At 42.1% G+C, this 21910-nt stretch overlaps 1 protein-coding gene across 1 annotated transcript in view; it reads left to right on the top strand.

The window, feature by feature from the left end:
• The window catches only part of ADAMTS6 (ADAM metallopeptidase with thrombospondin type 1 motif 6), a 295386-nt gene extending 291510 nt beyond the window's left edge, over window positions 1-3876 (top strand). Inside the window, exon 24 of the mRNA XM_027606633.2 lies at window positions 744-3876. Within this exon, the coding sequence (XP_027462434.1) occupies window positions 744-853 (110 nt within the window). The 3' untranslated portion in view covers window positions 854-3876. The remainder of the gene's footprint in view (window positions 1-743) is intronic.
• The last annotated feature ends 18034 nt before the right edge of the window (window positions 3877-21910 follow it).

Raw genomic sequence — 21910 nt, 5'->3', positions numbered from 1 at the left:
AGAATCATTTATTCACCTTCTGGCTGCAAGAACTACAGACCTCAACTGTGGCAATTCTAGCACTGAGGAGAAAATACACATAGGAAAAAAGAAGGCCATGTCTCACTTCCAAATTAAAAAAAGGACATTTCTACATGTTTCCATAACCCACAGACTGCTGCCATTTGAGGCCAACCCCTCAAAGTTTTCCTCTTTGTCTAGTGTAGTTGCTGAATCTAGGCCACTGTCAGCAATCCTTTTCATTCACCCAGGCCCATCCCCATGCCTCACAGATGCAGAGATTCTCTTGAGACATGTGTACTTTGGTATCAAACAATGCAACTCATGTTTGATTTTGGATAACCTTGCACTGCTGAATAAAATAACCCTTGAGAAAGAAGCAATAAAAGCGCTGTAAGAAAAATGACTCATGTTTCCAAGCTGTCTAAAGTGATCACTTATCCCAACAAATGGTAATTCTTTCAAGACACAGTGGGCATGTACCATACTTATAAAAGTCTGGGAGAAAAGCCTTGCAATCATTTTTTTTTTTTAAATTGTGTTAAAATCTATCAAAAGAATGTTTCTGGTAGGCTGTACCAGACAGGGTATGCTTAAAAAACAAAAACAAAAACCACATGGATGTGGAAGCCAAGGTAGATTGGTGCAAGGGGGTCCTTGCCGAACATGGAGTCCCATTGGCTGGTTTATGCACTTGTTTATGTGCCTCTAATTGTTTTCCATTTTCTGCCCCCATTCGTTAGAGTGCAAAGATGTGAACAAAGTGGCTTATTGCCCACTGGTGCTGAAGTTCAAGTTCTGTAGTCGAGCATACTTCAGACAGATGTGTTGTAAGACCTGCCAAGGACACTGACCCACGGAAAGCCAGAGAGAGCGCCTTGTCATTTCATCGTGAAAATGCGTCCATCAAAGAGAACCACCCAGAGGAAGAGGACTGATGGCCTTGCAAATGCATTACCCTGTGGAAAACGTAACCACTGGTCAGCCCTAGCTGACAGGATTTCAATATTATTTTAACTTCTGTGAAGTGGGATTTATTGATCCAAAGTGCTGGACACGGTATTAAGGAGGGAATGCCAGATCGGAGAGATCCAAACAACACAGGGAGACTTGCTTACTGTGGAACGTTTGTGTTCTTTCGAGTAAATCCAATAGCCTGTTTACCTCCTTGGACCATTAAGATATTTTTTATTATGACTTAGCAATGACACTGAATCCATTTGTATTTAAAACTGTTTAAAATGTAGCTGTTATGACTTGGTCAACTATGGAAGTAAAAGAAGATTCAGAAATCTTAAGTCATAGCTTAAAAATATTTACTATACTTTATCTCACTACAACAGCACCACAATTTAAATTCTAAAACGGGCTTTTAATTGTAATTTAAGGAGCAATTATAAATCAAAAGTAATGAAAGTTTGTATTATTTTTCTTCATTCCACCTAATTTCCTTAGGAATAATCCCCCTGTTCTGAACACTGCTGTGAGCCATATATAAACTATATTAAACCGAACAACAGTGAAGGACTTAGCTGAAGGCAGTGCATCAGTTACTGCAGCTGTGCAAGTCTATAAATTCTGTGCTAAAAGACTGTGGCCAACTTGCCATTGTGCAAGTGAAGCTGAGATTTCCATTAAAACTTTAAGAGAAAAACATTTCGATTTCATGCAGAAGCCAGACCAGGGGTATGGTAGAGCCGAAGAACCAGGCCCTTTGCTGCCATCACACAGGATGCCTCAGTTCTTCTCTGAGTCACCCCACCTCAATTGTGTTTACATCCTCACCAGCCACAGAGCAGCTTCTGCCCCGTTGGATTGTTGCACGCGTGTCGAGCTTACTGAAATGATGCCGTGCAAAAGATAGACTGGCTCAGTAACAACAGGCAGATCCTTTTGCTGACAATTGTGATGGGTTCCAGATGTCCCTTCTTTGATATGGCAGAAGGGCATTTATTTATATGAGAGCAAGTGTGTGTGTGTGCGGGCGCTTTTGAGTGTGTGGGTTAGATGAGTGTGCTTGCACGTAAATGTGCTATTTCTGTGAGTTTTAAAGTAGGCAAGGGATAACAACCAAAGAAGAAAAACTCATGAAGCCTAAAGATCATAAAGCATAATTTTAATAGTCACTCAACCAACTATTTTGTATTTGTTATGGATACTCTGAATGGCAGTTAAATGTGAAACCAAGTTTCTTGGGCAAGTCAATTCTAGAATCAAATCCAGAATCCTAAATTAAATCGACTAGCTCATATTTTCCCTATCCACAAATAATTTCGTATCATGCTCATCAAAAGCTTCAACAGTGGGATTAAAAGAAAGGTAAAAAAAGAGGGTACTTGTTTTATGTTTTGTACTTGAACACTTGTAGCTTGCAGCAGGTTCTTGATGAATGTGCTTTGTATCCTACAGGTGTGTACACCGTGCTACACCAACACCTCAAACTCAAACCAAATGGCTACTTTGTAAAGATACTACTTGCAGTTAAAGAGTATGTTTGACTTAAACCCATCACTGTGTGTGCTCAGGACTACATGTCAGGTGTATCGCCTACAACCGTGACCTAAGGTAGAATGATTAGCTTTTTCAGAAAGGGAAAGAGACTCACAGACTTCAAAAACCAACCTAAACGTCAGGTTTGCTATGGACAGTCAGCACGGGATGTTGTTCTGCACACTCAGTTGTGGTCATCCCTATTTTCTCGCCTGCTTTCTCTCTCAACACCACAGCTCACGTCCCTGAGCTTGCCAGAGAAAGCTCCTGACAATACACAGAAATTGCCAGGGCCCCTCTGTATTCTGCCCTGAGAAGTCAAGCCCAAGTGCCATCTATTCAGTGAAGACGAGGCAGCCCATGAGCAGCATGGCCCCAGCACTGAATTCCCTTGGTCCCTTGCAAAGAGCAGTTAACTTGGTGCTAATGTGCCCTGGTGAAATAAATAAAAGATGAGTGGTTTCTGTGGCATTTTAGACTATAGATTCCTGTCAGGATCTGTTTTTTCCCCACATAAATAATCAGCTCATGTTTTTATTCCAAAAAAGATTTCTTGCATTACTGACTTAAGTCTATTCTACGCCTCACCTGGAAAACGAATTTTGTGAGGACCATTGCTCTGGGCTCCCTTGACTGATGTTAGAAGAGGGGGGCAGCTAGTGTCGCAAGGCCAGGAGCAGAGAGCTTCCCAGCGCAGCATCGGATTACTCTGCTAGAAGGAACCGAGGACAGAATGTGACAGGACTAAACCTGAGTGGGGAAACAAATCGTATTCTACAGCACATCACCAATACCGCTGCTAGCTCTGTAGTCAACCACGTGGCTGGCTATGTGATATGCTCTCTTCCCAAATGCTAGCGATAGGATTTTCAGTGGAGGCTGAGCCACCATGGCAGGCCCTCCCAAAAGTAGCATGCTATGTGGGCTACTTAGGGAGCCCAGGAAACTGGTACCCCATGGCTGAGAGCAGTACCTGCCACTGGCATAAAGTCCTGCCAAAAAAAGGAAAGGTAAATATACCCAACTGATGAAAGCCCTTGAGATACATATGACTCCCCAAACAGTCCATTTCGTTAGGAATTTTATTGGAGTGAATGTCACATAGGTATCCTTAATAATACAGAATGAAATTACCTTTGTATTATTGTGATTAGTTGTTGCTTATTATTTTATACTCAGTATTAATGTGGTACACTGTTACTTTTTTTTTTGCTTTTGTAAATTATATTCTAATTTATTGCCATGTTTCCTAACACTTGTCCTACATTCATTCTCCTGCTTGTAATGAAAATGAAAAAGTCATTGTAACACTTGATGGAGTGAAATTCCACACCAGGCACAGATTTTTTTTTAACATAGATAATTTAGTAAAAATAAAAATTCAGCTTGTAAGAATGATTCAGATGAAAGTTGTCTATTCCCTGAAAAGTTGGTGCTAAACTTGCAGTGGGGGGATCTATCCTTTGGAATACCACACTACACTGTCCAAATTATCCAGGTAGTATCCAGGTTTGAGATAATTTGTTGCATCCTTACTACCCTCCTCAGAGATTGCATTTATTTGTATTTCAGTACTATTAAATACAAGGGCTTTGGGTATTTCTAGTGGATCTCTATCCCCAGATGCCACTAGTTAGCTATTCTAACCCTAGAAAGGAAGTCCAGATAGACTCATGACTCTTTTGCCTCCCTTCTCCTTTTGCTTTCCCTGTAAATTCCTTAGCATAGAAGAGGATGCAATATATTTCATTGTGGAAAAGGTGCTGAACAAAAGTATTCATAACTTGAAGAAGGATTTTTCCACTCAGATTCAACAGGGAGCATAGGAACTTGAGGGACTTACTTTTCCACCTTTAGACATTTCCTCTGAGGCTGAACTAATGGTTCAGCCACTGCTGAGCTGGGGTGTACTATCACATGCAAAGGTAACTCAGCAATTTTTGAAAACTCAGCAACTAAAAGGAAGATGACCCTCCTACATGCTTAGCTATTTGTGTTCATAATGACAGTATCATCAATTACATAAGAAGATGTGGAATGCCCAAGCAGGTGTGCTTCAGTCTGCTTACCTCCATATCCACCCCCACACACATTCAATCTGATATACTAGAAGAAATCAGGTGCGGTGATTAGATAGTCTTGAGAGTATTTCCTCAGGGTCATTCCAGGAGCCAAATGTGGCTACAGTAGGGCGCCTGGGTGGCTCAGTTGGTTGGGCAACTGCCTTCGGCTCAGGTCATGATCCTGGAGTCCCAGGATCGAGTCCTGCGTTGGGCTCCCTGCTCAGGAGGAGTCTGCTTCTCCCTCTGACCTTCCTCCCTCTCATGCTCGCTCTCTACCATTCTCTTTCTCTCTTTCAATAAATAAATAAAAATCTGAAATGTGGCTAGAGTATTATGAATGCTCAGTGAATGAGAAGACTCTGGGACCAGCTGTATCAATTTCCCACTTCATTTGCAAAGGGGTTGGGAAAGGAATAACGAGAAATAAGGTTTTGCCTTAGCTTAGATTCCTCAGATGCTAGTCTATCTGTTCACCTACAGTTGTTTTTAAGCTTCAGTTAACTGTTTTCTCCCTTCGAAATATCTAAAGGGTACTTTCCTACTTAGGGCACCGACTGCAAGGACAATCCACCCTCCGTGGAGATCTCTGCCACTCTCCAGAGAACACTAGGATCATCCTTAAGCTTTTATGCTCCAAAAGGCCAGGTGATATTTTTTTTTTCAGGTGCATTAGGAAGAAAGTTGGTTGTTGATCTTTGTAACAAAAATGTGTGAATTGGTGTGGCTAGGATAATATTCATTACTTTTAAAAGAAAGGGGGAAAATGTAGTTCAGGAGAAAAAAAAAAGTCACAGTCCTGAAGGCCTGGAAAATTCTAAATAAGTGGCTGCAAGAAAGAGAAAAGATCAGTCCCTGAATAAAAAAGTGACAGATAAGCTGCATTCGGGATTCTGTCTCATTCATATCAGAATGTGTGGAATAAACTAACATGTTTTCAAAATGAACAGCTGTTCACAATGGTTTTGTACCTCAGACTTGAAAACCCTAAGCTGTAACTTAAAAGGAAAATGGTCTTCCATCTTTTTCTCAGAGGGCTATTTCTAGCATTCTTTGTCCCTCACTTGATCCACAGATAGTATCTGAGGCCCGAAATCGAACGGCAATGTGAGGGCTGGCTCCACTCTATGGGGAAACCAAGGTTATGCTTGTATTGTCTCTTGGTTGATGGCTCCTGTTAGCCCACCGAAAGTCTTGAGCTGCATAGATGATGAAAGATAATTTCCAGGGCAATATATATCTTTACTGGAACAACACTGTGTGGTTACACAAGGGTAATAGCACCTGATGTCCAGAGTCCAGGGGTTAGGGAGCCTGAATATTCCCATTCACCTCAGGACACAGAACATTATGCCTGACTGGTCAAGATTTCATTGCTCCAGACTAAATTTTGTGAAATTCAATCCAGAGATCTCTTCTTGGACCTTGGCTTAGATATGTTACCTTAGAGATGTTTCACATAAGAGGGGCAAGTTATCCCAGCAGCTGCAGGCCTCCCAGAAGTCTGACTGCTTTCTTCAGGTCAATGGCTTGACGGTGGTGGCTTCTACTAGCTCGAGGCCACTGCAATTCTTGGAAAGGCCTGATCTGTGCCCAGAAAGGGCTTTTGTGCACAGAAGGCTACCTTATGGGCCCACAGGGCAGTAATTGTGAGATGAGGCCCTTGAAATCCCAAGCAAAGATGTCAGGAGGAAGTTCTAGCCCAGGGCCTGTCCAGACCAGGTGTGGCCTCTTTGTGTCTAGAGAGTGGCATCAGCCATGGTCATTCATTTATACGACCAATATTTGCTGAGTACCTGTTGTACACAGGTTCTATGCTAGTCACTTAACATACGTTCTCTCATTGGATGGGTTACAATGAAACTATGAGGACAATACTGTCTATCCCTACTTACAAATTCCAAAACTGAGGCTCAGAAAGGTTGAGTAAGTTGCCAGGGGTCACAGAACCAGTGAGGCGAGTGTCACCTCTTTGGCACATGGAAGGTTGCTGCCTGTCTACATCTGGGACCGGGAAATTTGGAAGGATGCTCCTCTACCAGAGAGAAAGTGACTCATAAGGCCAGAGGAAATGCTTTCCTGGGAAGCAGTGGGCCTGAGGTCTTGGGCAGGGCTTCGGGGGTCAGGAAAGGGTGAACTTTGGGCTCCTGTCTCTGTAGGTGGTGGTGTTCACTATGAAAATTCCTCTGTCTGGTGACAAAATTATACATGGGGACCCAAAGTGGTTTTTCTAAGCATGTAGTTAGAGTTCGTGGGAAGAGGAGGAAAATGAAGGTCAGTGATATTCAAGGATAGATGGTGTCTGCAATGACAGCAGCCAAATACAAGAGAAGGCTCTCACCTCCCATGAAATGTCCTGTTTTGAATCACAGAGCCTGTTCCTGTCTGAGAGCCCCCTACACCAGTTCCAGATATGCCCGATGGCCTCAATGACCTATTTCAGCACAACTGGAGCAGAATGATGCCTGTGTTGGCTTCTGGTAAGTGTCAAGAAAGGTGGGTTTCTCTGTTTCAGTCGGAGCTGGACCATCAGGTTGCTGCCAGCGAGCACATTCTTTGACCTTCTGTGGTGGGTCTACAGAGTGGAACCAGGTGTTCTTTCAGCCCATGCCAGAATGTGCTGGCCGCCCAACTCGCCACCTGCCTCCACCCCACCGACCGGGCTTTGGCTGGCCCTCTACCAAACAGCTGTGCCGGGACCCACAGGTGGCCGCCCACGCTTGTGCCCAGGCCAGCAGCTGCATTGGCCTGACTCAGCCTGGCGAGATGGACTTCATGTGCCTCTGCCCTTCTGCCCCAACTCCTCCCCAGCCAGGGGCTGGGGAGAAGGAAAACTAAAGCTTCAGTACACTAAGAAATGTTTTTGTGGTCAAAAGGCAATCAAAACACTTAACTGTTCTCTTCCCCATCATCAATTTGGGTATTTCACTTTTAATGATTCAAGTGGATCTGATGTAAATGAATAGACATTTAGTTCCTGTTTTAGGGGGTATGTTATTGTAAATATAAAAATTGCCTGGTGCTTTGTATCTAAATATAAAAACAAAGCAGGAAGACAAGTCAACTTCAAAAAAATGTATCTGGGAAATCATCCTAGGTATCTAGATAATAACTACATATGAGAATATTATTTGATATACTGAAAAAACACCTACAGCAGTGACTAAAATATGAGTTTGAATTAAAGTGGGTAGCAAAACAGAAGGTGTTATTTCAGCCAAACTAATTGCAATAAGAAATAATATGATTCGTCGTTTTAAACTTTAGAACAGAAAAAAGCAAAATTGAGAAATTAAATATTTTATTTTGAGATTAAAAAGAGAAAGTATATATTGAAATTTTGAAACAAGATAATAACTTGGAGACACATTTAGTTTTGAAGATTTTCTGAATGTAGGCTGGGCTAGGAAGATGTTATTACCTACTATGATTAGGGTCCAGTTTCCCACCAATGTGGCAGACTTGCTGGAGGGAAATAGTGGGAGACACACTGTTTTATTTCATCCCACATATGATCTCAACTGGAGAAACTACATGCACCAACTATCTCTTATGTCTGGCTTTTCTTTAAGTTTATTTGTGTATTCATTTTTAAGCAATCTCTACACCCAACGTGGGGCTAGAACTCATGACCCGCAGATCAAGAGTCGTAAGCTCTTTCAACTGAGCCAGCCAGGCGCCCCTGACTTTTTTGTCAGTACATTAGAACTTACACTCCAGATGAGTATTGTCCCCTTCAGAGTAATTACTGGAGATTACTCTGTACTCATTGTGAGAGTAAAATCATCATTCAAGACAGGTTTTAAATTGTTTGTTTGGACTATCTCCCAGGGTAGAATCAATTTGAATTTTGCAAAAGCCCAAAACCAAATCTGGTGAGTAATCTGCATATAATCATTTTGGCGACAAATATCTGCTGTGCCTTACAAATTGACCCCAGGTGATAACACAAAAGGAGCTTCAAATATGCTTTGAGTAAATGACCACTTTAAAGGATTTCAGTCATTTGTATACTAAAGTGCTGGTGTTTTGTCTAAAAACTATTGGCATTGCTTTATAATCCAACTCAATATAATATTTCACTAAATGATTTACTACTGCAAATTCTAAAATTAGCTGGAAAACTGGACCACCTAAATGACATGTTGTCTGTTAGGGAGAAGAAAGATCTCTGACCTTCCCGGAATGAGAAACCCTTCCATCCAGGAAGCCAAACCACTTCTCAGACCCAGAAGTTAGCAAACAGCTGTCCTTAAAGGATTCTCCTTCCTGGAGTCTCTGGAGAAAAAAAACTGTTCTTCCAGAGGGCTAATTAACCAAGGTCTGTCAGCAACATTAATGAAGCTGCGGCTGAGTGTGCAAGACTCGGAACTATGCTTCTTCATCACTGAGTCAGCAGCCATACAGATGTGCCCTGACTTACACAATTCTAAGTGTGTTCCATTTATGTAGCTTGAAGCATTTCCCATCTGCTTAAATGATAATTGTGAGATGAACCTATCTTTAACTGGCTGTGTTAGGCTAACAATCCAGTTTCCAGTATCTTCCTCCTTGGCCTGTCTTCCTGGAGTTTTCAAGGAAGTTGTTAATGATGTATAAACAGATACTTAAACATGTGGTGGGAGACTACCATCTTAAGAAATTCTGAGAGCATGTCTTTTGAAGAGGATAGTTACTCTCTATTTATCTAACTTCGAAGTGTGAGTTTTCACCGTGGGTTTTTTATAAACCAGATATTCATATATATCGACACAAATCAAAAAAAATTTTCCCAACGTTTTTGCTGGAACATGCCTTAAAAATCACAATGTTTACCTCCCTCCCTCCCCAAGAACCAAATCATTTTAAATTCATACCCTCTCTCCCTAAACAACTTTAAAAAGCCTTCTTGGGTGGCCAGGAATTCTTGTTTCTCAAAATTAACAATGACAGCCATGGTCAGGGACACTGCTGGAGTCCATTGTCACCATGAATCAAGAAAACTTCACTTAAAACATGTTTATATTTTTGCCCCAAATAGTTTAACCAGATTGATTTTTTTTATCAACTTCATAATAATTCAATTGCTGATAATTGACTAGGAGAAAAACCCTGATAAGACAGACAGATGAGATCCCTTTAGGGAGTTCTAATGAAGAAAAGAATGAGTGATAATGTGTTTATTTAATGCAATGTCGTCTATAAGAGCAGGGGATGGCTGAGGAATGAGAAGTGTTTCTCATACTGTTGAAAATATGTAATTCAATGTCCTTTAGGCAAGAAATTGCCAACCTTTGTTTTTTATATACGTTGGAAAATTTCGAACCTATGCAAAAGTAGAGAAACTAGTTTAATGATGCCTCCTTCACTCAGCTTCTCCAGTGATCAACATGCCCAATCTTGTTACCATCTACTCTTCTTTTCTACTGTGGCTTCTTTAAGCAGACATCACATCATTTCATCTTTAAATACTTTGGAATCTATCTCTAGAAGATAAAGACTCTTTTAAAAAATTACTAAGTACTGTTAACAAGATATTTATATTTTCATCATAAAATTGAATTTGCTCAATACTGTCATCAAACTTGGGGAAAGTAATTATAATTGTGTACACCATGTCATGGGCACCTATTATGGGCTCTGTTCCAGGCAAAGTTATAGGTGCATTCTGTCCCTTATCTTGTTATCATTATTATTGATTTTCTAGAGGAGGAGACGGGGGCGGGGGCTGGGAAAGGTTGAGAGATTCCTCTTCTGGCAAGTTGAACCTAGCAGGCCTGAGGAAGACCAGGATTTATGAGAAAACACCTCTTCTACCACCAGGGCCGGTCCTGTTTTTCTGGTACAAATCACGTTTGGGAAGAGGAACATCCAGGTCTTTGCTTGTTGGTCCCAGAAGAGTGTTCTAAAAACAAGTAACTCATGGAGAAAACAAATCCTCCTCTGGCCCCTCTGGCAGTGACTGCTTGGAGCCTTAGTCGCATCAGACAACATTCCTTGGTGTAACTGCCTTGTTGCTGCAAATGACTTTAGCCACATTTTTTTTTTTTTTTTTTTTTTACTATCAGCACATCAGAAGCTACCCTGGTTAATGAAACTTCTCTCAAACTTCCCCTTCAGTCTCCAACGCCATTGCAAAATTTCCAGCTATAACCATTAGTAATGAATTGTAACCAGGCTCAACTGTGGAATCAAATGTGTAATTGAAAGTTATTTTTGTAGGGAAGTGTAGTGATGTTAGCAAATAGCTTTCCGGCAATTGATTTTTTTTTTAAATGGGGTGGCGTAGAAAGAGAGCAATAAAACAAATAGAGCAAGTGTTAACAAATGGTGAACGTAGGTGATGGGTCGGTACATGGTAAGGAAAGAGTTCGTCCCCATAGTGTGTGTGTGTTTCTGTGCATGCATGTGTCGGTGTTTGTGGGGAAGGGGTGTGCGACGGGGGGTGTGTATGGAGAGAGAGAGAGAGCACTAGTGTACTGATGTCGTAGTCGAAAAAATTAAAGCTTAGTGAACTACTCTTTTCTTTCCTTTGTCCTCTTTCTAAGCAGGAGGCCAAGTGAAGGGCAGGAGTTGGACTCATAAGTCCTGCATGTAAAGAGTGGCCAGAGAGGAAAGCAACTGGGCTCAAAACCAATTCTGAGTCCTAGTCCAAGAATGAGTTTTTCTCGAGTCAGAGCAGTGGTTCCCAGACTTTCAGATTCCATGGACCAGTAAAATTTCAAAACTACTTTGGAGATGGATGTAGAGTTGCTAACGTTTTACTTTGCCAAGTAAGGATATTTTGAAGAAAAAAAAAAATCTATCAGTTACTATTACCATAAAAGGTACCTTTATAAAAGAAGGTACATTTTAACTGCAAAAAAAAGTGAATACATTTCACTTCACTTTAGTAGAAGTCTCTACATCGTCCTTATTTTTGTATTTAACATATTTTCAAATAAGAAGACTTTCAATTATAAGTATACAAAGCTAAACAAGTGATTTGAACACTGAGAGCAGGACAGTTCCAGAGTGAAGCCCACGGTGCCACAAGGTCCTGGAGGACTAAGGGGCTCCTCCCACCTTTCCCCTCTCCTGTCTCTAAGTGTCCATGGCTCCCTTCATCTGTAAGACAGCGACAACATTTCCAAGGGCACACACAGAAGAGCCAGCAGCTAGCCAAGAGGAGAGGCCGTTTCTGCTGCTGTGTCAGTTCCAAGGAGGAAGAGTGTTCAGAGACCCCCGCAAATTTGCCCTCTGGTTGCAGTGGCCAGAACTCAGCCACACTCTGTACACGAGCACCAGGGAGGCAGAGACTATCTGCAGTATTTTTGCCTCTCTACTGCAAGCTGCATCTGCCACCAGGGGCAGGGATCAGCTATTTGTAGGACCAAGGGACTCTATCAGGTCTCTGAAGGCCTCATCTGGGGCTAGCATGCCTGAGAGTGAAGCCCGATATTTGGGAGCTAATCACTTAAAGCTTCCCTTTCTGAGGCCTTCAGAACCCATTAAGCATATATCTAAGAGTCTAAGAGATGCTTTATTTAGTTCCATCCAAGTTTAGAGCAGAGATTTGTGTAAATAACCCTCAAAGTCTTCTTACATTGCAAGGGAACTTGAGGAAGCCTGGCCAAATGATATCATAGCTCTTGTTGAGAAAAGTGTGAATAATCTCCTATCATTTTACCCCCAATTGCATATGGACAATTACTCATCTTTATTAACTGCCTTCTTGAATTATTCATGAAAGCAAAGATATTCAAACCCACAGAACTGGCCTTGCCATATAAAGGAAATTGTAACAGCTCCTAGTGAGAGTTGTTAATGTAATTAAAATGAACTTTTTACTATGTTGACAAGCTATGAAAAATGTGGTAGCCCACAAATAAGTTTAAAACATTTTAGCCTGAAGTTGCACTCTCTTTCGTGACAGGTCGCACGCCTGAAATGGTATAGAAGGTAAATTACAATTTTAAGCAAAAATTAAAGAAACAGATCTCCAGAATAAGATGACAGAATGAGGCAATAAGATAGAAGCTCTCTTGCCCCCAGCCTAACAAAATAAAACAAACAAAAACAAAGAATAATAATAATAATAATAAAACCCCTACCAGCAGGAAACTAGAGAGGCAGGATCATTTTCTGCCATTCATATTGAAGAATAGTACCTGAAGAAAAGTCTGGTTCAGCCCACAGCTTGATACAGCTTCTAACTTTGCCTCACCCGTCATCAATGGTATGTAGGAAAGAAAGTGATCAACCAAATCCTGAAATTCTCATTAATACTCTCCATCATCAGAAGAAGCAGGCCAAGGGACTCAAGAGCAGAAGTCCCTGCCTACCACAACTCTAGGGATGAGAAAGGCCACCATCTGTGAAAAACAGGATGGGCGTTGCTCAGAAAGTCAATGTAGACTTATCATATGTGTCAGAAATTCCATGTTTGGGTATATACCCCCAAAAGACTCCGAGGATTCCAGTGGTAGGGTCTGGGGAAGGGAAGGCAGGTGTCCCTCCAGCCACGAAGGTAGCAAGAAGCCCCGATGCAGCCCAAGAAACAGGCCAAGGAAATGGATGAGGAAGATATGGCACTCAAGCAGAAACAGAATGAGGAGCAAAAACAACTCTAAAAGTGAAGGCCAAAGGGCATGGGGAAGGCCCCCTGGCCACAGGTGGAATTAAGAAATCTGGCAAAAAGGAAGCTCTTCCTTGTGCCTGAGGCAATGGTGATCCTTAATTCCATTCCTGTTTAAACATCTGGATTCCCTGTCATAGGGTCTGTTGCCACCTATAGCTGGAATGAAGTGTTGTCTTAGATCCTGTTGTACATTTAAGAATAAACTTCTATTAAAAATAATCCTTAGGGGTGCCTGGGTGGCTCAGTCGTTAAGCGTCTGCCTTCGGCTCAGGTCATGATCCCAGGGTCCTGGGATCAAGCCCCGCATCAGGCTCCCTGCTCAGTGGGAAGCCTGCTTCTCCCTCTCCCACTCTCCCTGCTTGTGTTCCCTCTCTCGCTGTGTCTCTCTCTCTGTCAAATAAATCAATAAAATATTTTTTAAAAATCCTTAAAAAAAAGAAAACACAGACTTCACGGGATATTTGTTATACCTATGTTCATAGCAGCATCATTCATAAGAGTCAAAAGGTGAGAGCAACCTGAGTGTCCATCGACGATAAAAAAAAACAAAATGTGGTTTATCTTACAATGGAATATTATCTGGCCTTAAAAAGGAAGGGAATTCTGATATATGCTACAACATGGATGAAACCTGAGGACATTATGCTAAGTGAAAGAAGCTAGTCACAAAAAGCAAGTACTGTATGACTCCATAGGAGGTACCTAGAGTAGTCAAATTCATAGAGACAGAAGGTAGAAGGATGGTGGCCAGGGGCTTGGGGGAGGAGGAGTAAAAAGTTAGTTTTAATACGCACTGAGTTTCAGTTGGAGAGAAAGGAAAAGTTCTGGAGATGGATGATGGTGATGCTTGTACAACAATGAATGTGCTTATGTTACTGAACTGTGTGCATAAAAATGGTTAAGTTGTAAATTTTATGTTATGTATATTGGACTACAATTTTAAAAAGAAAGAAAAACCACAAGGACTTGACATCTTCTGAAGCACTGTGCAGATATTGGGAAAAGATCCTAAGCCCACAGGATAGGACTACACTAGCCAGATAAGTGGCTTATGATACAGGGCTGTGGTGGAACGTATTATTGTTCCTAGCTGCTCTCCTGTTTCCCCATATTGCCCTTTGCCATGTGACTTGAAGTAGTCCCTGGTATGGAACAGTTTGCTTCCCTGCCCATTGACTTTGGGCTTGGTCATATGACTCACTGTATTTAGCAAATGGAAATTAAACATATGTGATATATTTTATATCCTGGCCTTTGGTGGTTGGCTCTTTCTTTTTTCCTTTTGCCATGAGATTGTCTTGTTGAGCGTAGGTACTGCATGGATGATTTCCATTTGGGTATTCATTTGAGTGCACTGGAAGGACATATCCACACTAAAAAACACGAAATGTTGACTTGTTAGCACATATTGTGCATAGCAATGGAGTGATTCTCTTTCCCTGCATTTTCCCCATAAGGGGAAATGCTTCCTGAAAATGTTGCCTTAGATAGAATGTTCTTTTCTGCCACATGCTTGGCTTACCAATCTTGTGAGCCAGGTTCTAGCTGAGGGTGACTATTCTGAGATTGCATTGTGAAATTCTGCCTCCTCCACATTTATCTAGAGGAATGAAAAGAGCCCATCCTTATGAGCTCATGGGAAAATTCTGGAGCTCTTGCCAGAGCATCAAGAGGAAAAGCCATTGCTTCAGACAGATAGGGGTATCCAAACCTGGAGTGGCAGGACCATTAATCACCATAGCCCAATCCCTCAACTTTCTTCCTTAGCTTGTATAAATACACCCTCCATTGTTCTTGGTTTTCTTTTCTATTTCAAAATTCAGAAGTTTTCTTCTTCTACTTGAGATGTGTAAGTTGCTAAATCTGGGGCAGATCCTTTCTTTCCCAATGTAACTCTACAGGAATTCTCGCCTCTTCCCTCAGTGTCTGCCCCAAATCGGTACAGTTATGAGAGCTGCTGCTACCCACAAAGAGCAGGCTGCTGTTCCTTGGGCTGCGGAGCAGACAGAGGGAAGGAGAGAGGGTTTTTTGCTAAGGCCTGTGGCAGCCGCCTGGATGCATACACTTGCCAGACAGAAAATAGCCCAAGATGATGATTGCAACTGATTCTTGATTGCTAATTTCTAGTTGCTGTACTGAACACAGAGTTAGAAACATTGTGTGCTCGGAGGGTTTGCAGTCTAAACTGCCAGTGGTATGCCCTGTGCATGAGGCTGGTTAATAAATAATACTTGATGAGTGGGCAGTCTGTTAGGAGGGAGGGACAAACTGGCTCTCTGAGTAGTTCAAGCGCTCAGTCCAAGAGGAGAGAGATGGGATTCTGCCAGAAGTTAAAAAGTAGTAACAAAATGATGAATAATCATGCCTATTTATGAGTAGGGAGGTTGTTTTTTGTTTTTTGTTTTTTTATCCCACAAGGCCCAGGTACTTTTGAACACAGCTCCCAACCCTGCCCAGTGGCCTCAGGAAGTTTGAGGGACAGATTCATCCCCATTTTTGAGGAGGAGAAGTTGAGTTATGAAGATGTGAGTCAGCTTTTCCTGGTCATATGGTACAAATAGTCCCAGAGTTAGGTTTCCTGCCTTCCTGCCAAGGAAGGCATTTTTCAGACCTCTGGCCTCCTTCACAGGACTCTTCTGATAGAAGTGTCACCTGTCAAACATCCAAAAAAGCCCAACATGGCTTTGGCTTTGATTCACAAGTTGGCCAACAATTGGTGACGTGAAATGGAGACCTTCCCCAAACAGGACAGAACAGTGGAGCAGGAGGGAGTGCAGACCGGGTCAGTGTCCTGTGCTGGAGGGAAGCAGAGAGTCACCAGACATCTCTGCTGTCCTTGATGTGTGGCCCTCCACAGGTGACAAACAGGAAAGACTTGCCCCCTAGTGATCAGATCGCCATCTGAGGCACTGGATAACACAGTTGGCAAATAACAGACTCCACGCGTGCCTGGCTCAGCTCAGCCCCATCTCTGAAAATGAGCATATGGCTCCAGAAACCCTGTGAGTGCCCACGCTGCTGCCTCCATTCAGGTCGGCTGGGCAGTGTGAAGTTGATTATCAGCAAGGGAAAAATCAATACACTGAATTGTCCTGAAAAAGAATGAAATGGAAACCAACTAGTTTAACCAAAGAAGCAAGATAGTTGTTTTTTAAAAACCAAATTACCAAATAAGACAAAATACAAGGCCAGAAGTTGCCAGTCAGTAGAGATTTGGCATTTGAGTGTGGTGGACCAGCTGTCCAAGATGACAGGATTGTTGTTGATGGGTCCGGGCCTCCAGGGAGATGGACCTTGGATGGTGTTGCCATGGCCCAATCACACTTGTTTACATCTGTTCCTTGGAATACTAAAACAGCATTGTACTCCATGCCCTATGCCTCAGAAACCTAGCTGCTGTCCCCTTGGGAGCACAGACGGCCCTGTGTTAAAAAAATCTTCAAAGTGCAGGTCAGCCAGAGGGCACAAGTGACACTGTGGCAGAAAAAGCACTAGATGAGGGGTCAGAAAAGGTGTTTCCTACCTCTGCCTCTATACCTCTCTGATATCACTGGCTATGGTTTCCTTAGATAAAGTGGAGCTCATACTTACCTTCTCCACATGTTGATGTGAGGCTCAAATGACATCCCATAAAATGCAAGGTCTTGAGGTTGTTGGTGTCCCAAGGCTGTTGCCTTGGCTTCTGGTAAATCTCAAGGTGGTCCTATATCACCATCTCAGTCACTTGTAGAGCTTGGCCTGCCACTTCCCCTCAGTTCTTGGAGTGCAAAAGTGCTGCTCTTTGGATATTCCTGTGGGTGGATCATCATTCCTGTTGGATGACTGTCAAATAGTACAAAGTTGTTCCAATGATACTCCAACGTTGTCCTTGTTCCTGGAGTGTGTTTGCTAGAATCTAGCGCTGGCTCTACTTCAAGCAAAGGTACTGAAGATTCTGGCAAAGTTTAGAGTATGTCCTAAACCTCCCAAGAATCAGTCCTACAGAAGATCATTTGACAAATCCTTAGACTAAGCACTATTCTCTCCATATTTAAGGAGGGAACTGAGAAGCCAGGACTGAAAACTGAGAGGCAACACTTAATGAGACAAAAAGTTTGAGATGATCACAGTGAATGTCTGAAAACAAAAGGCACACAGAAATCATGACATGACTTGAAGTTAGATTGTGAAGGAATTGATCTGATGCCTTTTAGCGGGTCTGCGCTGCCCCTCTTCTTGAGAAGAGTCTCCTCATCCATCATGTGAGAGCCTCACAGACATATTTGGGTCATGTAGCCCTTCTTCCTTGGCTGTAGCTGATCAGGTGGAACCTCAGTCTGGATAGGCCAATGGGACTCCCAAGGAATGTGGAGTTGGGATGCAAGGATGCAGCTAGTCTCAGGGTGGCTGGATCAGAGGGACATGTAAACTTGTGCTCTGTGGAGCAGACATCTCTTATGTGCATGGAGGCACAGAGGAGGCTGATTTAAACAGGAGAAAAAGCAGCCCCACAGAGTCAGCCAGAGATGTGAGCCCATCAGGCCCCAAGAAGGGAGTAGTCGCCTTAGTTCTTAACAGTGCCCCAGGGTTTGATTCCAGTACCTTGTGAGACACACTTCCTTCCTGCTACTCTCTGAGATGCTTCTGAGTCCTTATACTACATCTTCCTTTTTTCACTTACACTAGATTGAGTTCGTTTCTTTTTTCTTTCTTTCTTTCTTTCTTTCTTTCTTTCTTTCTTTCTTCTTTCTTCTTTCTTCTTTCTTTCTTTTCTTTCTTCTTTCTTTCTTTCTTTCTTCTTTCTTTCTTTCTTTCTTTCTTTCTTTCTTTCTTTCTTTCTTTCTTTCTCTTTTTCTTTCTTTCTTTCTTTCTTTCTTTTCTTTCTTTCTTTCTTTCTTTCTTTCTTTCTTTCTTTCTTCTTTCTTTCTTTCTTTCTTCTTTCTTTCTTTCTTTCTTTCTTTCTTTCTTTCTTTCTTTTTTTTACTTTCTTTCTTTTTTTTGGAGTTCATTTCTATTATTTGCAATTCTCATAACCTTAAGGAACTCAAGAAACTTTCAGGTCAAATGAAAGCATTTAGACTTTATTCCACAAGTGGTGGGGACAGTGCCCCGGCAGTAAACCAGTAGCTCCTCAAACCATCACTTAAAGAAAATATTGAAATGTAGCTGAAAAGACATCTTGCACTTAACAGCCACTCTTGAATTACGTGGATTAAGTCATGTGTAGGACACTATACTGTTAGTTCAACAAAGGAGAGGAAGACAGTGAGATAGGTCTTTCTAATCTTCAAGACAATCAGATGATCTGGTGCTTAGCAAGTGACACCTGGGAACCTTCATCTCTTTTAGGTAGTCTATTTTCAGAATATGTTTATATATTCCAACAGCTATTAGTGTGGAGATCATACAAGAAAGGCAATATTTATGGAGACTTCTTTTACATTTGGTAATTACACACAATGGATATAACTTCAAAATATTTATGGAGGTGCCTGGTGGCTCAGTCAGTTAAGCGTCTGCCTTGGCTCAGGTCATGATCCCAGAGTTCTGAGATTGAGCCCCACATCGGGCTCCCTGCTTAGTGGAGGGATCTTCTCCCTCTCCCTCTCCCTCTGCTTCTCCCCTGCTTGTGCTCTCTCTCTCTGTCAATAAATTTAAAAAATATTTGTAAGGAAAGATCTTTCCCAAATACATATATATATATTAGACAGATACAGGTGGGGGAGGAGGCCTAGGTGTTTCCTTTCCAGGGACGTAGTACTTCTCAACCCCCCTCTCATTATTCTATATAGATAGCCCCCACTTTTCAAAAGTTTGCCTTATGCCACTTCTCTTTTACGGAAGACCTGCATTACCACCTGTTTTCACTAACTGAAAGAAATCCGGGAAGAGTGTTTTTTTTTTTTTTCTTTTACAAAAAAGTGAAAAGCCAAAATCACACCCAGCTTTTGTTTTGCAGCAAGCCTTTATGGGGACCCCCAAGCAGTGAGAGTGGTGCCTCCAAGCTTCTTCCTGGGAACTACACTCAGCGCCTCCACATCCAGCCTTGTGGCTCTGAACTTGAGTTTGTGAGTATCTGTGCTTTATCTCAATTTATTTTGTGCATTCGTTAGCAAGATGTGTCCTAAGGTATCAGAAAAGCCTAAGAGGGATTATTTTTGGGTCTGGGAACACTCAAAAAATTTTCCGTATAAATTAATGGTGATGACTCCTTCACTTTATGTCATTTTGGTTTATGAAGGGTTTCATAGGAGCACTCTACTTTCAGGTAGTGGGAGAGACCTGTGTTGGAGACAGTGCTAGGGACAAGAGAGGAATAGAGAGACAAACCAGAGAATGAACACGTAAATCACCATAGGAGAGGACTTAATATTAAAGAATCAGGTCTTTGACCAGAGAATATTTGGCATGGAGATAAATTCTTAGTCTTTATACCTATCTTTAAATATCTTAAAGATTTTCAGGTTGGAGAGAAAATAGACTTGTCATGGGCTATTCTAGAGAAGGAAACTACAGGGGCACCTTTTTCATCCCAAACAAGCAGTATTGTCCCAATATTACATGGTATGTTTTTTCTACCTCTTCTGTTAACAGCTACTGTGCTTTGCCTCACAGCAGGCCAGTCATGGGATCTGTGCCTTGGTTTTTCCCATTGTTTGGTATGTGACCCAGGCATTTTCCTTTCCATTGGTATCTTAGTATGTTCAGGCTTTGATAAAAACATGCCACAAATTGGGTGGCTTATAAACAAGAGAAATTTATTTCTCACTGTTCTGGAGGCTGGAAGTTCGAGATCAGGGTGTCAGCATGTTTACATTCTGGTGAAGCCTCTCTTTCTGGTTCCTAGCTGGAGCCTTCTCGCTGTATCCTCACGTGGTGGATGGGGCAAGGAGCTTTTATAACAACACTAATCCCATTCATGAGGGTTTCACCCTCACGACCTAAGCACCTACCAAAGGCCTCACCTCCAAATACCATCATCTTCAGGGGCGGGGGCACGGGGGTTAGAATTTCAACATATGAATTTAGGAAGCACAGATATTCAGACCATAGCGATTGGGTTCATGTTGCAAGCAGTTCAACAAGTCCTACCCAGGACCTATAAGAGCTGCCTGACAGGAAGCAGCCTGTCTCTCAACAGTCAGTTCCTAGCATGGGGCATGTGCACAGAGAGGCAAGAAGCATCCTAAAGGGAACATTGGAGTAAGTGAAAAATCAAGATGTCTTCTACATAACTGTGATCCCTTCAGCTTCCTGATCCTTAAATAATAGTAATACTCTCCTTCACAAATTATTCATTGGGGAAGAGAAAATAATGCATAATACATGCCACATAAAAAATAAAAAGACAGCAAAATGTTGTAAATAAATTAATACTGTGCTCAATTACAACACAAATGTATTACTCAGCTCATCTTTATTAACCTTTACCTCCCCTTCTAGTATACAAGTGCCTTAAGGACAGGTCTGTGTCTTTCTGTGTTTTGTTTTGTATCCCATGACCTGACAAACATTTTTTAAAGAACTGAAATTTGGGTGCATCTTTGTTTTCATAGTTTCCAACCTCTAAAGGAAATGACTTACTTGAATTCAGGGATTCACCTAAGCTGTAAGTGTACTTTGTCAGCTTGGGTTGCCGTAACAAAATACCACAGACTGAGTGGCTTAAATAACAGATATGTATTTCTCACTGTTCTGGATGCTGGCAAGTTCAAGATGAAGGTGGTGGTAGATTCAGTTTCCTAGTGAGGGCCCTCTTCTTGGCTTATAGATGGCTTCCTTCTGCAAGGTCTGGCGTCTCTTCCTCTTCTTATTAGGGCACTAATCCCATCATGGGGGCTCCACCCTCATGACCTCATCTAAAACTAATCACCTCTGAAAGATCCCAGTACCAAATACCACACACTGGGGGTTAGGGCTTCAGTATATGAATTTTGTGGGACACAAGCATTCAGTCCATAATATATACTTATTAGGAAAAGAAACTCTCTCTGACTCATGCAGGGTCCACTCTTCCTTTCAGAGGAAGGCTGTGCCCTGGGCAGAGCTCTAATTTCCCACTTCCATATAGGTAGAAGAGGGCAGCCTGCAATAGGGGGTGTTTGGAACAGGCTCTTATGTATCCAGGATGAGACTGGCCTTCCTGGCATGTTGTCCTGTGAGGTTATATTAATGTTATAGTTCTTACCTTAGCCCTAAACTCAACAAGACATGGAAACTTCCCTCCAGAAATCAGCCATGGTTAAATGAGCCCCACCAGACCCCAAACAGAAAGCACCATGACTCTGCAAGCTGAGCCCCCTCAGGCTGACCCAGTGCAGCAGAAAGTGTTAGAATGCTTAAGCAAGATTTCTTAAGGCTTTGGCAGCCATTATTGTTGCTCTTTGACCCCAACTGGCTTTCCTCAAGGTCTCTCAGATCACCGTGAGGCAAGGGCCTCAGACCTCTCTTCCATAAACAATTGTCAGTCACCATCCAATGGCATTCATCAGACGCTGGGATTACCAAACCCATGGGAGCAGTGGGGAATTGGAGGGTTTGTAATCATTTTTACAGGGTAAGGCCTTTATAGGGTGAGGGGGACCAGACAGAACTGTGATCTCCATCCCTGGAGAGAGAGAAAACTTAAAAATCATTTAATTATGACATTTGGGCTGAATATTAACAAGCTCAAAAGTTTTCCAACACCCTTCCACAAAGCCTCACAGCCTCCAAATGACTTCAGCTGCTCCGAGACAGTTCGCTGTGTGTCTGGGCATCAATTTGATTTACAGAGCATTTC

This window comes from Zalophus californianus, chromosome 5, assembly GCF_009762305.2.
Source record: "Zalophus californianus isolate mZalCal1 chromosome 5, mZalCal1.pri.v2, whole genome shotgun sequence".
In the NCBI taxonomy this organism is placed as follows: domain Eukaryota; kingdom Metazoa; phylum Chordata; class Mammalia; order Carnivora; family Otariidae; genus Zalophus; species Zalophus californianus.
Note: the sequence above shows the minus strand (reverse complement) of the source record. Positions and strands in the feature narration are given on the sequence as shown.